This window comes from Jatropha curcas, chromosome 8, assembly GCF_041381405.1.
Source record: "Jatropha curcas cultivar XTBG-Jc1 chromosome 8, XTBG_Jcur_1.0, whole genome shotgun sequence".
Taxonomy (NCBI): Eukaryota; Viridiplantae; Streptophyta; class Magnoliopsida; order Malpighiales; family Euphorbiaceae; genus Jatropha; species Jatropha curcas.
Genome location: NC_143158.1, coordinates 27,561,475 through 27,575,109, shown reverse-complemented (window position 1 = coordinate 27,575,109; position 13,635 = coordinate 27,561,475). Strand labels below are relative to the sequence as shown.

At 34.2% G+C, this 13,635-nt stretch overlaps 3 protein-coding genes across 4 annotated transcripts; 1 reads left to right on the top strand and 2 right to left on the bottom strand.

Annotated features, from left to right (window-relative positions):
* The first annotated feature begins 1,705 nt into the window (after positions 1-1,705).
* Positions 1,706-3,463, top strand: LOC149494457 (uncharacterized). Its single transcript, XM_089724801.1, has 2 exons — positions 1,706-2,617; positions 2,994-3,463. The coding sequence occupies exons 1-2, from the start codon at positions 1,895-1,897 to the stop codon at positions 3,273-3,275; spliced, it is 1,005 nt and encodes a 334-aa protein (XP_089580927.1). The 5' UTR covers positions 1,706-1,894; the 3' UTR covers positions 3,276-3,463.
* Positions 3,464-3,566: 103 nt separating this feature from the next.
* NUDX19 (nudix hydrolase homolog 19) lies at positions 3,567-8,564 on the bottom strand. Its single transcript, XM_089724798.1, has 6 exons — positions 7,912-8,564; positions 6,580-6,720; positions 6,367-6,471; positions 6,114-6,213; positions 4,540-4,632; positions 3,567-4,078 (listed from the first exon to the last, which is right to left on the bottom strand). The coding sequence occupies exons 1-6, from the start codon at positions 8,515-8,517 to the stop codon at positions 3,789-3,791; spliced, it is 1,335 nt and encodes a 444-aa protein (XP_089580924.1). The 5' UTR covers positions 8,518-8,564; the 3' UTR covers positions 3,567-3,788.
* A 406-nt stretch (positions 8,565-8,970) lies between these two features.
* On the bottom strand, positions 8,971-11,956 carry LOC149494455 (Zinc finger (CCCH-type) family protein). Of its 2 annotated transcripts, XM_089724800.1 has the most exons (3): positions 11,631-11,956; positions 10,620-11,501; positions 8,971-9,594 (listed from the first exon to the last, which is right to left on the bottom strand). In XM_089724800.1, the coding sequence occupies exons 2-3, from the start codon at positions 11,410-11,412 to the stop codon at positions 9,341-9,343; spliced, it is 1,047 nt and encodes a 348-aa protein (XP_089580926.1). In that variant the 5' UTR covers positions 11,413-11,501; positions 11,631-11,956; the 3' UTR covers positions 8,971-9,340. The 2 variants fall into 2 exon arrangements, with proteins under 2 accessions (XP_089580926.1, XP_089580925.1); XM_089724799.1 differs by having other exon boundaries at positions 10,620-11,956.
* Between the last annotated feature and the right edge of the window lie 1,679 nt (positions 11,957-13,635).

Sequence of the window (13,635 nt, the reverse complement as noted above, 5' to 3'; positions counted from 1 at the left end):
CTTTGACGAGGAAAATATTTTCCATTGTCTTATTTTCCTATAAGTTATTTTACGGAAACAAACAGAACTTTCATTATTGTAAAATCAATGAGATGATTTTCACCCCCCACCTAGATCTCCAAAATTCTTGTAGTTAATCATTTAGAGGGTTTTCATCTAAATTATAAGATCAAAGACAGAATAGAATAATTATTTTTTTTGGTAAAATCTCATTAAATATCATAGTTAGGAAGACAAATCCCAGTGGAAGAACTCTCCTGAGAAAGTGACATGAGATGAGACTTTAGACCACAAAAATCTTAAACGCGTACTAGAAATAGTATACTTAATATTATTGAGGTTAGACAATCTAATTATTTTTCATTGTTTCATAATATACTCCCTCAAACTTTAAACGTTTAATACTAATATAAAAATTATGTTTGAAAAATAGATTTAATAGATTTTTAAATAGGCCTTAAAATTTTGACCAGTAGTGTTTTGTAAAAAGATTAGCTTATGTAACATTTTTTTGAATAACATTCTGGGAACTCCAATAGGCCGAAATAACATTGTTGGCGGGGGCAACCCTCTCTTTTAAATAACATTCACCAGATTGACGATAATTTTTGTGGTGGATAAGATTCAAACTCTCGAGATCTCTCACTTCCTACATCTTCTATGAGAGGTAATGAGACCAATTAGAAAAGTTACTCAAACAAATAAACACTATTAAAACATCTAATAACTACCAAAATAGAACAAATCCAAAAGCTATATCACTAAAAACTATAAATAATGAGATAGTGTTGGACCCTAGTCAAAAGACTAAAAGCTACCACTGCACAAAGCCTTTTACTATGAGAATTTTTATTAATTCGGTGAGAATTATTAAAAAAAATCAGAATATTATTTCACTCATTTGAACTCAAAAAATACGAAAAATATTACAAGAAAATAATAAGGTGATTAAGAAATTGGGTTGAGGTGGACAATAAAGCCAGTACACATATGAAAAGCCCATCTTGTGCTACTGCATTAGATTCCTTGCTGGCATGATTCTATTGAACTGCCATCTATTTCACAAATGTTTTTCCTGTCAATAATTTAGTCCTTACAAGTAAAACAAAGGACATAATTCTTGGAATCAATCCATCAATTCATATTATTATCTGTCACTGCTGGTTTATGAAAAACTGACAGATGTGGAATGTGAGCATTCAAATATCTGTCCTACATTCATTCCCAAATGTTCCAAAATTTATCTTCACTTTACTGCTATATAGAAGCCAGGTGGAAGTGGAACCTCAAGATGCTCACTTGGCTACTGCATATGGTTTAATTTTTTTTGGCTCTACACTACTAAAAAGATTTTTTTTTCCCTGTAAATTTCTTAATCCTAGTACATATAAAGGATTTGTCTTTGGATCAGGGTACTTGTAATGCTCGATTTTCCAAAATTTTTTTCAGGTTATAAGTATTGTTATTGGTTCAACTACCTTTTCCATATTTAAATCTGCTGGAATGCCATCCTTGTCATAATTGTCAGATGGGGATAAAAAATAATGCAGAGCCTGTGCAATAGATGTCTTGTCTTTATATGGGTCTGAAAAATATCATTTCTTAATTTTTTTTAATATTATTTTTGATTTGAACGGTTGATAATGTGGAGTGGCAATGAAAATTGTCTGGATGCCCCATACCATCTCATGATTGGTCATTCAACAGTATCATAAATGTATACTTGAAAAGACCAGCGAAAAATGTCCATATTGCTCTGTTGGTTGCTTTTTTGGGTTAAATTTGAGCTGCAGCATGTGGGTTTTGATCTTCAAATATATTTCTTGAAATTAGCCTATCATTTAGTCTTCATTGTGCAAATAAGTCCTCACAAGAACTAATTTTGGTTTTAGGTATGTTTGATGGAGGAATGGCATTGTCATTCCAGAAATTAAAGTACCCTCCATATATTCCAGGAAATGACTCAAAGAGTAGGATTCAGTATAGAGCAAGACCAAATTTATCTGTGGCAATACATTTTTCTACAATTCTTGTACAAATTGATGAGAGTAGAAATTCACTGCAATTCAAGAAAATTTCAGGTTCAGGTAAATCTAGAAAAGGCTATAAAAAACCTAATCCCCTTCTTAAACAGGCAAATACGGTTGGGATTATTGGAGGTGTGTCTGTTTTATCTACACTTATTTTCTTGGAAAAGCTTGTTTGGTGGAGTTCAAGGGATGGAGAAGAATGCATTCCTTTTGTTGTCTGCAGTGATCCTTCAGTAACTAGAGTTATTCCATCACATAATTCATTTCCTTCATTTAGCAGCAGAAATGATGAACAAATTGAATTGAATGTTGACGCGGTAATTGAGAATTTGCAGTCAAAAAGGAAGTTTCTTGAGCTGTCTGGTGCTTGTTGCTTAGTTTTGCCATGCCATGTTTCGCATGCCTGGCATGGGAAGATATCTCAGGGTTGCTTGTTGCCATTTTTTCATGTTGGTGAGTGTGTTGCTAGTGAGTTGCAAGAAGCTAAGTTGAAGCCACTTGAAGCTGGAAGTGATGTGAGAATTGGGATTCTTGCTTCAAATGCAACTTTAACTGCTGGTTTCTATCAGGAAAAATTGCAGAATCAGGTACACTTGTGAACTGGTACTTAGTTACACTTCTGCCCGCATTGTTTTCTTGTACCTATTTGGCATTGTTGTTTTAACTGCAGTTAAGAAAAACAATTTGTTGAGATGTGCATTAGATGTTATTAAAATTTGTTTTCAGTGTAAATTCAGCATATTTTGGTTTTATAAGAACATCAAACTAACTAAACAATACCCTCAAGAGACTTTTTCAAATAAACTCTTCATAGCATAGCAGGTGGGGGATTCAAAGTTTCAGATCTTAGCAGCTCCCATTTCCTTCTAAAATTTTCTAATGTACCCAAAAAACAAACAATTGGTGTGCTAACTTATTTAAAAACTTTTAGCTTCTGGAAATTTGCTGACTATTACTGTGCAGGGCTTTGAGGTTGTCTTGCCAGACAAGGCAACTATGGATCACATTCTAATTCCTGCAGTTGAAGCGCTGACTAGAAGGGACATAGAAGGCGCGCGGAATCTATTAAGAGTAGCAATCCAGATTCTTTTGATGAGAGCAGCGAACACTGTAATTCTTGCTTCTGATGAACTTCGAGGTCTTCTACCCCGCGATGAACCCCTTCTTAAAAAATGTATAGATCCCATGGATTCTTTGGCAAGAGCTACCATAAGATGGGCTAAGCATGAAAGCAAGGTACCTTAAAATGTTTTGAATGGAAATTAGGACCATCAGTAGCAAATATCAGACGTACAGTCTTGGGCTATTTTGTTTATTTCAGTGCATTCAATGTATCAGGTAAACCGATAGAGTGTTCTATGATTGGATTAAATTTTTATGTTTTGGTCAGTATTTGAAATTAATAAAATGAATGTTGAATTTTGTTGTCTTTAGCACCCATTATAAATTTTGACATAGAAGCACTTATCAATAGTTTGATCGTTTCCATCATGTATCTTCCAGAAAAAACAACTCTAAATGGTAGAAGAATTCACATTTATGACGTATACAATTCCTTTTATATAATATCTGAATGGTTTAAAGAGTATCTTAACAACAGATACATATTTCCAAAAGCAGAAAACCCCTAAATAAAGAAACTAATTTTGAACTTCATTGCTACATGGAAGTGAATGAATTTTAGGGAACAAAAAGATTAGATTGCTAAGCTTGAATTTATAAGTGTCGGAAATGATTCATCTTTGAAATGCCAAACTACTACAAGTTAGAGAGAGAACTACTTGGTTGTTTCAGTTGAACTCCAACCCCAATTGTTGAAGATTGGTTAACCCAAGAAGAGATTAGATGGTGAGCAATTGCGAAAGGGCCTGGAAAAAACATTGGAGCAAGTTCTCCACTTTCTAAATTAAAATCTGCCGCTAAGCTTTGTCCTTTTTCGACGCCCTTGCACATCTGATCGACCTTGGCAGCTACTGTTCTTTGTGCTTTATCATACTCTGCAACCATCAGTGCTTTCTGGACGTCTTCTCTGCTGTGCCATTTAGCATCTAGACAAATGGAAAATGCAATTGTACTTGTCATTTGATATATCCACCGAAAATAAAGCAAATAATGCTCTAAAGTGAATGATGGTTAAGGGATTCAGTCCACTGCTCTACATCCATCAGCTACTTTCAGATATTCAAATTTGCAACTTCCAGTAGGCCAATTACATGCAAATATATATAATTTCGTGGTTTTTATCTGAAATATGGTCAGATACTTGAAACGTTAAATTACATAAAGTTAAGTTTTCTTAACTTGATTAATATAACAGATGCAGAAGAAAATTATGTTCATTGCATCCTATTTTTTCATGGCCAAAGAATACTAAATGGGGAGAAACAATAAAGAATCTCTAGTTAAAGCACACACTTATATTCAGAGAGCGGTACAGATCCTACAAATTTCAAACTGTAAGTAAAAAAGTTCAGCACTATTGAAAAAAAAAATCCGCACTTTCAAGTACCTTCCAACTCTTCCTTGTCTACATTTATTTCAAGCGAGTTTGCGTAGGCAAAGAAACCCACCATCAACTGGCATGGCATGCTACTTGGGCCAACTAAAAGACACCAAAAAAAGAGAGTACATCAATTAGCATCATATTATAAGTAAAATTGACAAGTTATATGCATTATAAAGGCACAAAAACGTTGTATTTCACCCATGTCAAAATGCAGAAACGCTTTCACTTGTAAACCAATAACACTCTCCCCGTATACCAGGAGAGGAAAAAAGAAGAGGAAGATTAAGCTGTGGAGATGTCGTCATACCCTTATCATTTTATTTCATCATAAGTCGATGTTCAGTCACTTAAACCTGCAACCTAAGTTGTAAGTTTTACGCATAGTACCTGATGATGGTACTTTCACAAAACAAGAACTCATGTACAAAATTAGATTAAATTTTAAAGCATCAAATATATATCATGCAGGAAATAAAAACCTTCTCTCTAATCGCAGTAAGGAATAAAGGTGTTCAACATTCAGTTACGAAAAAAGGTACTGAACTTTCTTTTGTAAACTAGAACCAGTGAAAGGTTAAAAAAATTGTATCATAAATCATTAGGTTTTAGAAACCCTGAAAGAGCCTTTAAAAAATATAAATCAAAGTCACATAGATTGGTTTCCAATCATAATATTAAACTTAGAATTTGAGAAATTTTCAATCTCTAACTGTAAATCCATAAAATATTATTGCATTAAACAAACGAGCGTAGAGTCTTAAACTTTAAACTCCAAAATCAATTAATTAATTTTCCACTCTCAGAATTTCCATATTTTGGCACTTAAATGTTTTATTTAATAAAGGACCTTTTAATAGTATTTCAATACTTTAGGGTGATCATCATAAACTAAAAGCTACTTCTAAATTTTAATCAATCAGTTGAGATCTAGAAATGAAAACATGAAAGTAGACATCATATGATGGAGTTACATACTCTGATTTACTGAGAACATATTTCTTTTGACCAAGTATCAAGGCTAACATGTAGATGACACATAAACCCACTTTTTACACAAGTAAGTGGTCATTAATCAAATCAACATTTATGTTTGGATTTGGACATGGCATCAGCAGTAAAAGAACGACTGACAGGATTGCAAAAAAGCAACAGAAGGTAGTGTTTCAAACATGGCACTGGAACTCATCTATGATACTAAGGTGCCTTGCACCTCATGATAAGTGATGTGGCAAGTGTGGCCTTTTCCAAATTTAATGTATTTCAAGGACATGAGTAGGTAACGTAGGGCATGATTGCAATATACAAATGAATCAGTCAGGAACATGGACCTAGATATCAGAGGAACAACACAGCATGATCAATGCAAACAGCCACAAGTTGACACAAGGCTTGTAAAGACATGTCAATGTTAAACGACTACAGAAAGTTAATTATCATTATCTTATTGTGGTTTTTATCAGAAAATAAAACATAAAATTATGGTTTCTTTAGACATCAACATTCATTGCTCCAGCAATCAGAACAAAATATACATGCAAATGATCATAAAAACGCAAGAGATATGGCTACACTAATACCAGGCCATGGCTGAGAACTATGATAGACAACTTCTCCCACTTCAATACCAGTCTCTTCCCATGTTTCTCTTCTTACTGCCTCTTCTAAGCTTTCTCCGGGCTAACAACAGAAATATTTTATAAATAAAAACTAGAGATAAAAGAGTAAAATGACTGCTATCTATGTCGTAGTTACATAAGACCTTCTTTGCTGCTTCATTTTGAAGGAAAGCTTCAAAACTTGGATGAAACTAAAGTTGACGTAGACTCATACCTCTATGAAACCGGCTAAGCAACTCCACATTCGAGGTACAAATCTTGCTTGCCTGCTTAAGAGGACACGATCATTTTCTCTATCAATAACCAACATAATCACAACCTGTAGTAACAGAACATGGGATCAAGAAAGCAATATGGAAATGAATTCATTCACCATCCAAGAGTATCAAAGTATAGTTGCTGCAAAGAGGCATAAACATCACCATACCGGATCAACACGAGGGTAAATCCTCTTTTTGCACATCTCATTTGTGCATTCCTTGCGTCTCCCAGCTTCCATGGGGACTGTCTTTCCTCCACAGTGCCCACAAAAATGTGACAAGTTATGCCATTCTAGCAATGCCCTGGCCTAAGAAAAGAGAAAACCAATTAAACTTATACACATAAAAATTTTAACAAATCAAGTGGCACAAAGTATGCACTAGCTGAAGGAATATTCTAATGAACAAAAGTCCTATGCAACTGATAGAATTTTGACCAACAAAAGATTAGAAACTAATGGGGAACAAAGCCATAAAGTCATCAACAGCAATGCTCTAATATGGAAACCCACGAAGAAACAATTAAGAAGCAGAAGGAAATTCCATAGCAAGAAATTAAACTGGACAAGCACAGGTCAATAATTTGATCAAGTAATGCAATTAAAACATTCATAATTGAACCACCAATCTATTATGCTACGCGCCAAATGCTTATGCCACCTAAAAGGATATTCAGGAATCCTTATAAGCAATATGGATATATGAAGCATTAAAACAAAATGATATAATTGATGCACAAAATTGTGCGGTCATGGGTGAAATTAAACCTGTGTTAAACCTTTCATATTCTTAAAGAATGCATAAAGTATGACATTTCTTATTCCTAAAGAAACTATAGGACGCTTTATGCAACAACAGAAGTTAATGGAAACATATAACATAATATAACTTGGATGCTCTCAATTAGTCAAATAACTTCACTGGGCTTTTTCTTACAAGATATGATACAGATTAGCCACACCAAGTCCTTGCTCTTCTTTGTTAAAACTTATGGTTTTTCTCGCTTTGAATCCCTGTTGCAACTAATCTCCTAAATCTCCAAATGTTTGAAATCAATAGCCAAAACTCCAATGTTTGAGAAAACAGTCCTTCTATATGTTTTTTTTAAAAAATGAATAGCATGTATTAATATTTATAATTTTTGTCGCACACGTCCCAGCAGTATTTTATTCTAGTGCCATATTTGTCTCACACGATTCCTCTATCCCTGTAGCTGTAGTCTGCACTTCCTTAATTCATTAATCAGGTAAAGAATAAGACCTTCTTTATCTGTTCAACCCCGACATTCAATCAAATGCTCTCAGTTTACTTCTAACTCGTGTTCTGCTAAAAAAGAGTATATAAAACCGTAGGTAAAGAAGATCAATTCTCATAAAAAACTCTATCAATCTAATAAAATGAGGTCTAAACTATTGATTAATACACCAATAGACAACCTGAAAACAGTAGATAAATTACAAAATTCAAATGAACCGCAATTCTAAATTAAAACAGCTTACATGACCAGCAACAGCCAAATCCCCCATGGCGCGCTCATTAGCCCAATCCGTAGCCACCATAAGCGTCCTCAACTCAACAAAGCAAAATTGCTTGCTACCCAATTCAGTTACCAAACTACCCTCAGCAGAAACATCAATCGCCCAATAAACCACATCCTCACCAGACCTTGAACCCAGATACACCATACTATCTCCGGTCAATTCAACTCCAGAATTAGCCAACAAACTTTTACAATGAGCCAAACTGATCCAACCCAGTTGCCAGTTTGGCACTAAATCACCGTCAATATTCGAGGAGGCTAAAGGCCTGCCCTTTCTGAAAGGTAAAACCTTGAAATTAATGGAAGATAATTGGTGGGAATTGTCTAAAAGTTGAGTCTTGAGGGTTTCAAAGGCTAAGGTTGGTGATAAAGGATCAGTAGGTTTGAGTGTTTTGGATCTTAGAGGGTTGCCTGCAAAGGCATGGGATTGTAGGTTTATGGACATGGTGGTATTTGTAGCAGTGAAATATTGGAGAGCTCTTGTTAAGGTTGTTTTGAGGGAGAGTTTTTTGGAGAGAGAGCAGAGGAGAGAGGTTGTAGGTGATGAAAAGAGGAGAGAGAGCATGACTCTCTTAGTTTTGACTCTCTTAGTTTTGTTTGATGGATGATTACTGGGCTTGGCCTTGTGCAATAAAATGACAATTATCCTGATTATGAATTTTTTTAACATTTGTCGGACCCATTAAATTTCCAATTTTGATTAGCCAAGTTTTAGGACATCATCCTGAGTTCTTTGACCTCATATGGGCTTGAACTTGAAGATATGTATATACAGCCATTTTGCAGACAAGTGTCCCGAGGGCATGAACATGCCTTTAATAAGAGGAAACACTGGTTCAATTGCATTAACAATCTTTTTTTTTTTTTTTTTTTTTTTTGAGGAATTATTAACAATCATTTTTAATTGTTTCCATTAAGAAATTCTGCAAGTTAAAACACTTTAGATCATTGATATTTATTGTCATTTTGTTTAATAGATTGACACTTGAGGTCTTTTGCTGGAAACAAAAAGGGAAAATGGAAATCAATCGAATTAATAATAATTGGACTGTTTCATTCACATTTGCTACAAAGAACTTTCTAATTTCAATTCCAACTAAGAAACAATCAACTAGTTACAATTTGAAAGATTTATCTCAAATTTCCTTAATGAATAGAAACAATGGGAATAATAAATTTATATAAAGGCCTATCACCTGTGTAACAAAGCAACAATCCAGAAAGTCTTACAAAAAGGCAGAGCAAAAAGGCATTTCCTACGTTCTATGCCTTTTGTGATAACTCAACAATTCTAGATGCCAAAATTTTTAAATATGGAAACTGAATTCCTCAAAAGATTTCTTGATGCACAAAAAAATTATTACTATGCAACAGCTTCAAGTTTGAGCTCAACTTTCCACTTGGTTCGTCAAGTTCTGCACTAATGGAAGATCATCAAGCCAATCACCATAAATCCGATTTATTTTCTTTGGTCCTTTCCACTTCAACAAGCATTTCTTACCCTGCCCCTCTTCAATTACACTAGACACATTTGCAGTCATGCTTGGACATATATTATTAGCATGAATAGGTGGTGGTTTGGTCAAAGTACAGCCTGCATTCCCTACTTCTCCTTCTGCACGTTCACCAGGAAGTTGTAACTCTGATATCAACATAAAGTTTATGTTAGTAAACATTAATAACTATCCAGATGCGGGACGAGAGAGAGAGAGAGAGAGAGAGAGAGAGAGAGAGAGAGAGAGAGAGAGAGAGAGAGAGAGAGAGAGAGAGACTCTGATATCAACATAAAGTTTATGTTAGTAAACATTAATAACTATCCAGATGCGGGACGAGAGAGAGAGAGAGAGAGAGAGAGAGAGAGAGAGAGAGAGAGAGAGACTCTGATATCAACATAAAGTTTATGTTAGTAAACATTAATAACTATCCAGATGCGGGACGAGAGAGAGAGAGAGAGAGAGAGAGAGAGAGAGAGAGAGAGAGAGAGAGAGAGAGAGAGGAGCACAAAATAAAATCCTTTTTGATATTTAATGGGAATAAATAAGTCTCATAACCCCTAACAAATAGCAAAATCAAGTAAATATTAATTTTTGGGGACAAATAAATCAAGGGAAGAGCAAAATCAGCAAGCTAAACAAATATGATATGATTATCACATGCACAGTTCAAATTGAATACTTATTTCTAGGGAAGAGGCACATTATCTGCCCTATAATAGTCATATGTTCAAGCTCTGGCACGAGCACAGTCAGTTGGGTGATGAACTCAAATGGAGAGAACTTCGCAGAAACTTTCATTGTACAATACACGATACAGAACATGATGCCAAGTTATGCAAATGGATAACATACACACAAACAAACTAGATATAAAGTGATACAGAAGCCATTAATCCCCCTCCTGTACTCCACCTATCAACCTGCCCAGTGTTGTTGGACAAGTGATCTCAACACATGATAAGCATAAAGCTGCTGTATTTTTTATTTCACAAACTACACCAATTCAACCAAAAGAATGCATGGCATAAAGCATTTCTCGTTTACCTTTAGATCCACTACCAAGATATGCAAGGAATGCAAAAGTGTTAGATCATCAAATAAATTCCAAATCAAAAACACCAAGGAAAGTGTAAACTAGCAAGAATTCATGAATTTAGCCAATAGCACATACCAGCTTGCCCATGAGCAAAGTGACATTTCTCACCGAAAGGGCATTGACCTGTAGTCTCCCACTTAGTACACAACTTTGTCTTCCAATAAACTGGTTTCATATCATTCACTCGAAAAGCATCTGAAACAACATTATTGACAGACTTACTAACTTCAGGCGCATTCAACCCACCGCTTCCATGCAGCATTGGTTGCCCGGTTGTCCCAATACTAATTGCAGAACTCTCTCTAAACCTCCCTATATCATCCCTAAACTTTGAAGGATCCTCATGAAGAAAATTACACCTGTCCCCATAAGGACACTCCTCCCCATTATAAAACTTCTTGCATAGCTTCATTTTATGAATTATCCTCTGATCATCTTCCCAATTCCCTGATGGCCTTTCGTCTTCACCTCGTACACCTCCGCCTACACCAACAAGTTCTTGCCAATTGGGTGGGGGCTGCCTCAAATCTTGCATACCATGAGCAAAGTTGCAATTCTCACCATTCCTACAATTACCACTCCTAAATTTTGCACACATTCTAGTCTTAAAGAAGATGTTTGTTGTTCCTTTATTATTGACAGGGAGGTTGTTTGGTAGGGGCATTCTTGAATTCATGGATTGGCTATTGTTATCCTCAGAATTTCTAGGTCTTTTGTAGGGGGGTTGGTGTTGTTCAAATTGTGAATGCGGATCAAATTGTTCATTGCTATTTAAAGGGAATTGAGGCCAGATACCAATGGCATCAGTACCTGATTGATATGGAGGCTGTGCTGACATAAAAGGAGGCTGTGAATCGTTGTAACTCATTTTAGCAAAATTCAAGGTCTGAAATTGACCCAATTATGTATTTGCACTAATCGATTGGATGCTTGATCTCAAATTAGTAAATCAAAAACCTATTCCAAATCAATTTATAAATGAAAGCAATCTAAAAATCAGTAAATTGTGTAGAAAATAAAAAGATGGAATTGTGGGGGAAAACCAAACAAAACGTACACAACAATATCTAGAGAATTTGAACTTACTTGAGAGAAGTAATGATCAAGGATTAGGAATAATTGGAGAATACCCAGATGAGAATTCTGGCTTAAAACGATATTTATTTGAAAGAATCAATATCAAGGGGAAAAACAAAATCCTAGCTTGAAGCCTAAATGAGATTTGTCAAAGTTTAGAACTTTGTTTATATATACTGTCCAAATACGAAAACCTATACAAACTCGGAAAGAGAGATAGTATATGCAGTGATGGGTCAAAAACCCTAGCCGCCAAATCGAAGGGGCAGCAAATATTTTGAAAATAAACCCTAATATCGTTCCAATGAGAAGTGGTCGACGCCTAAAGCCCTAAGCGGCTAAAACCCCTAATTCTAATCCCACTATTACGCCGCGGGGTATGAAAACGAACCAGTTGATTTGAAACCGGAAATTTCAGGTTTGAAATCGAACCAGTTGATTGAGTCGGTTTTGATCATTTTTGCTAGATCTGTTTGATTTTAAGTTTAACAGATTAGTTTCTGTAAAAGCGAGTCAATCAGGATTGAGTCAGACTCTAAAATTAGAAGGGCCAAAAGAAAATTGTTAAACATTAAGGGGGCTAAATCAAAAAAAATTTTGCACTTTTTTTAGGTAAAAATTTTAAAATTTTTTTTGAGTTTGGGAGGGCCCCGGCTCTCCTGTCCCCTCCCTCCGGCCCTAGAGCCAACCCAACAGTAATTTCAAATCAAACCGATTAATTTGATAAAATCGAATTCTTTTTAAACGGGCTAATTAAGCCGAAAATTTAATGGATTGTTTGGGTTTGATTTGCTCAGTGCTTTTGCACATCTAAATGACAACTAAAAATCCAAAAACTTTGCCACCTATAGGTATTAATCCCTTAGCGAGCCCTATAACCCTAATGCTTTTAGTGTGCGTTTTCTGAAAATTAAATTTGTTTTTTTCTTTTTTTAATAAAATGTTCTGATTTTATAGTTGAAATTATTAGATAAATAAAACTTCTCTTAAAAAAAATGTAAATAAAACTAAATTAAAGATTATTAGGATCTAAATTCTCTACTTAAGTTTTTACAATATGTGAAAATATTTAATGATTAAATTATTAATTCAATAATTTTGAAACGAATTAATAGATAATCAACTGATTTTGTGTGTGCATAAAATAAAAAATTATATTTCATAAATATAAATACCATTTTTATGTGTGTTTAGAATTAAAAAATTTCACATATGGACAAAATATATTTACAACTATATGTGTGCTTAGAATTAAAATTTTTCCTTGATTTATAACTATATGCACAAAATATGTTTGCACTCCTTAATTTTATTTCTGATTTATTGTTTTCATACTTAACTTACAGCAGTTGTTTCTCTAAACGATTCGTTTTTGCATTTGTTTCCACTATTAATCTTAATTTATTTTTAAGGTGTAATTGCAATAGATCAATAAATTTAAAACGATCTCCCCAATTTATTTGTAAGATGAAAGTAAATTAGGATATAATTGCAATTAAATTGATAAGTTTAGAATATTAATATTTTATAATGAATATATTACTGGGCCCAGCCCATTTTGAAAATGGTTTCAAATACTCAAATCCTAAGAAAATGTACTGATTTGGGCCGTTTCTGTCTCCGGTGGTTTGAGAATGGGCTTTCGGATCCTCAAAATATGAAAGACAAGCCCAATAAAATCAGTACTGTTGATCCACTCAAGTTTTATCTATGCGAGCAGTGCCACTGTATTGTAACGTATATGTACTTGGAGTTCTTCGATTAAGTAGCTGAAAGTTAACTGTATGTTGTAATATTTTATTCTTTTGCCACTAGATATTATATACAAAGGACAAGATAAAATTTCTTTAATGTTCTGTAATTTAGACACACTTTTACGATTACAATTTTAAATATAAATTACATTAAATGCCATTAAAAGCAGTCCGGCCTGTATGGATCAATTTTAAATAAATAAATAAATGGAAATTATATATATATATATATATATATATATATATATATATATATATAT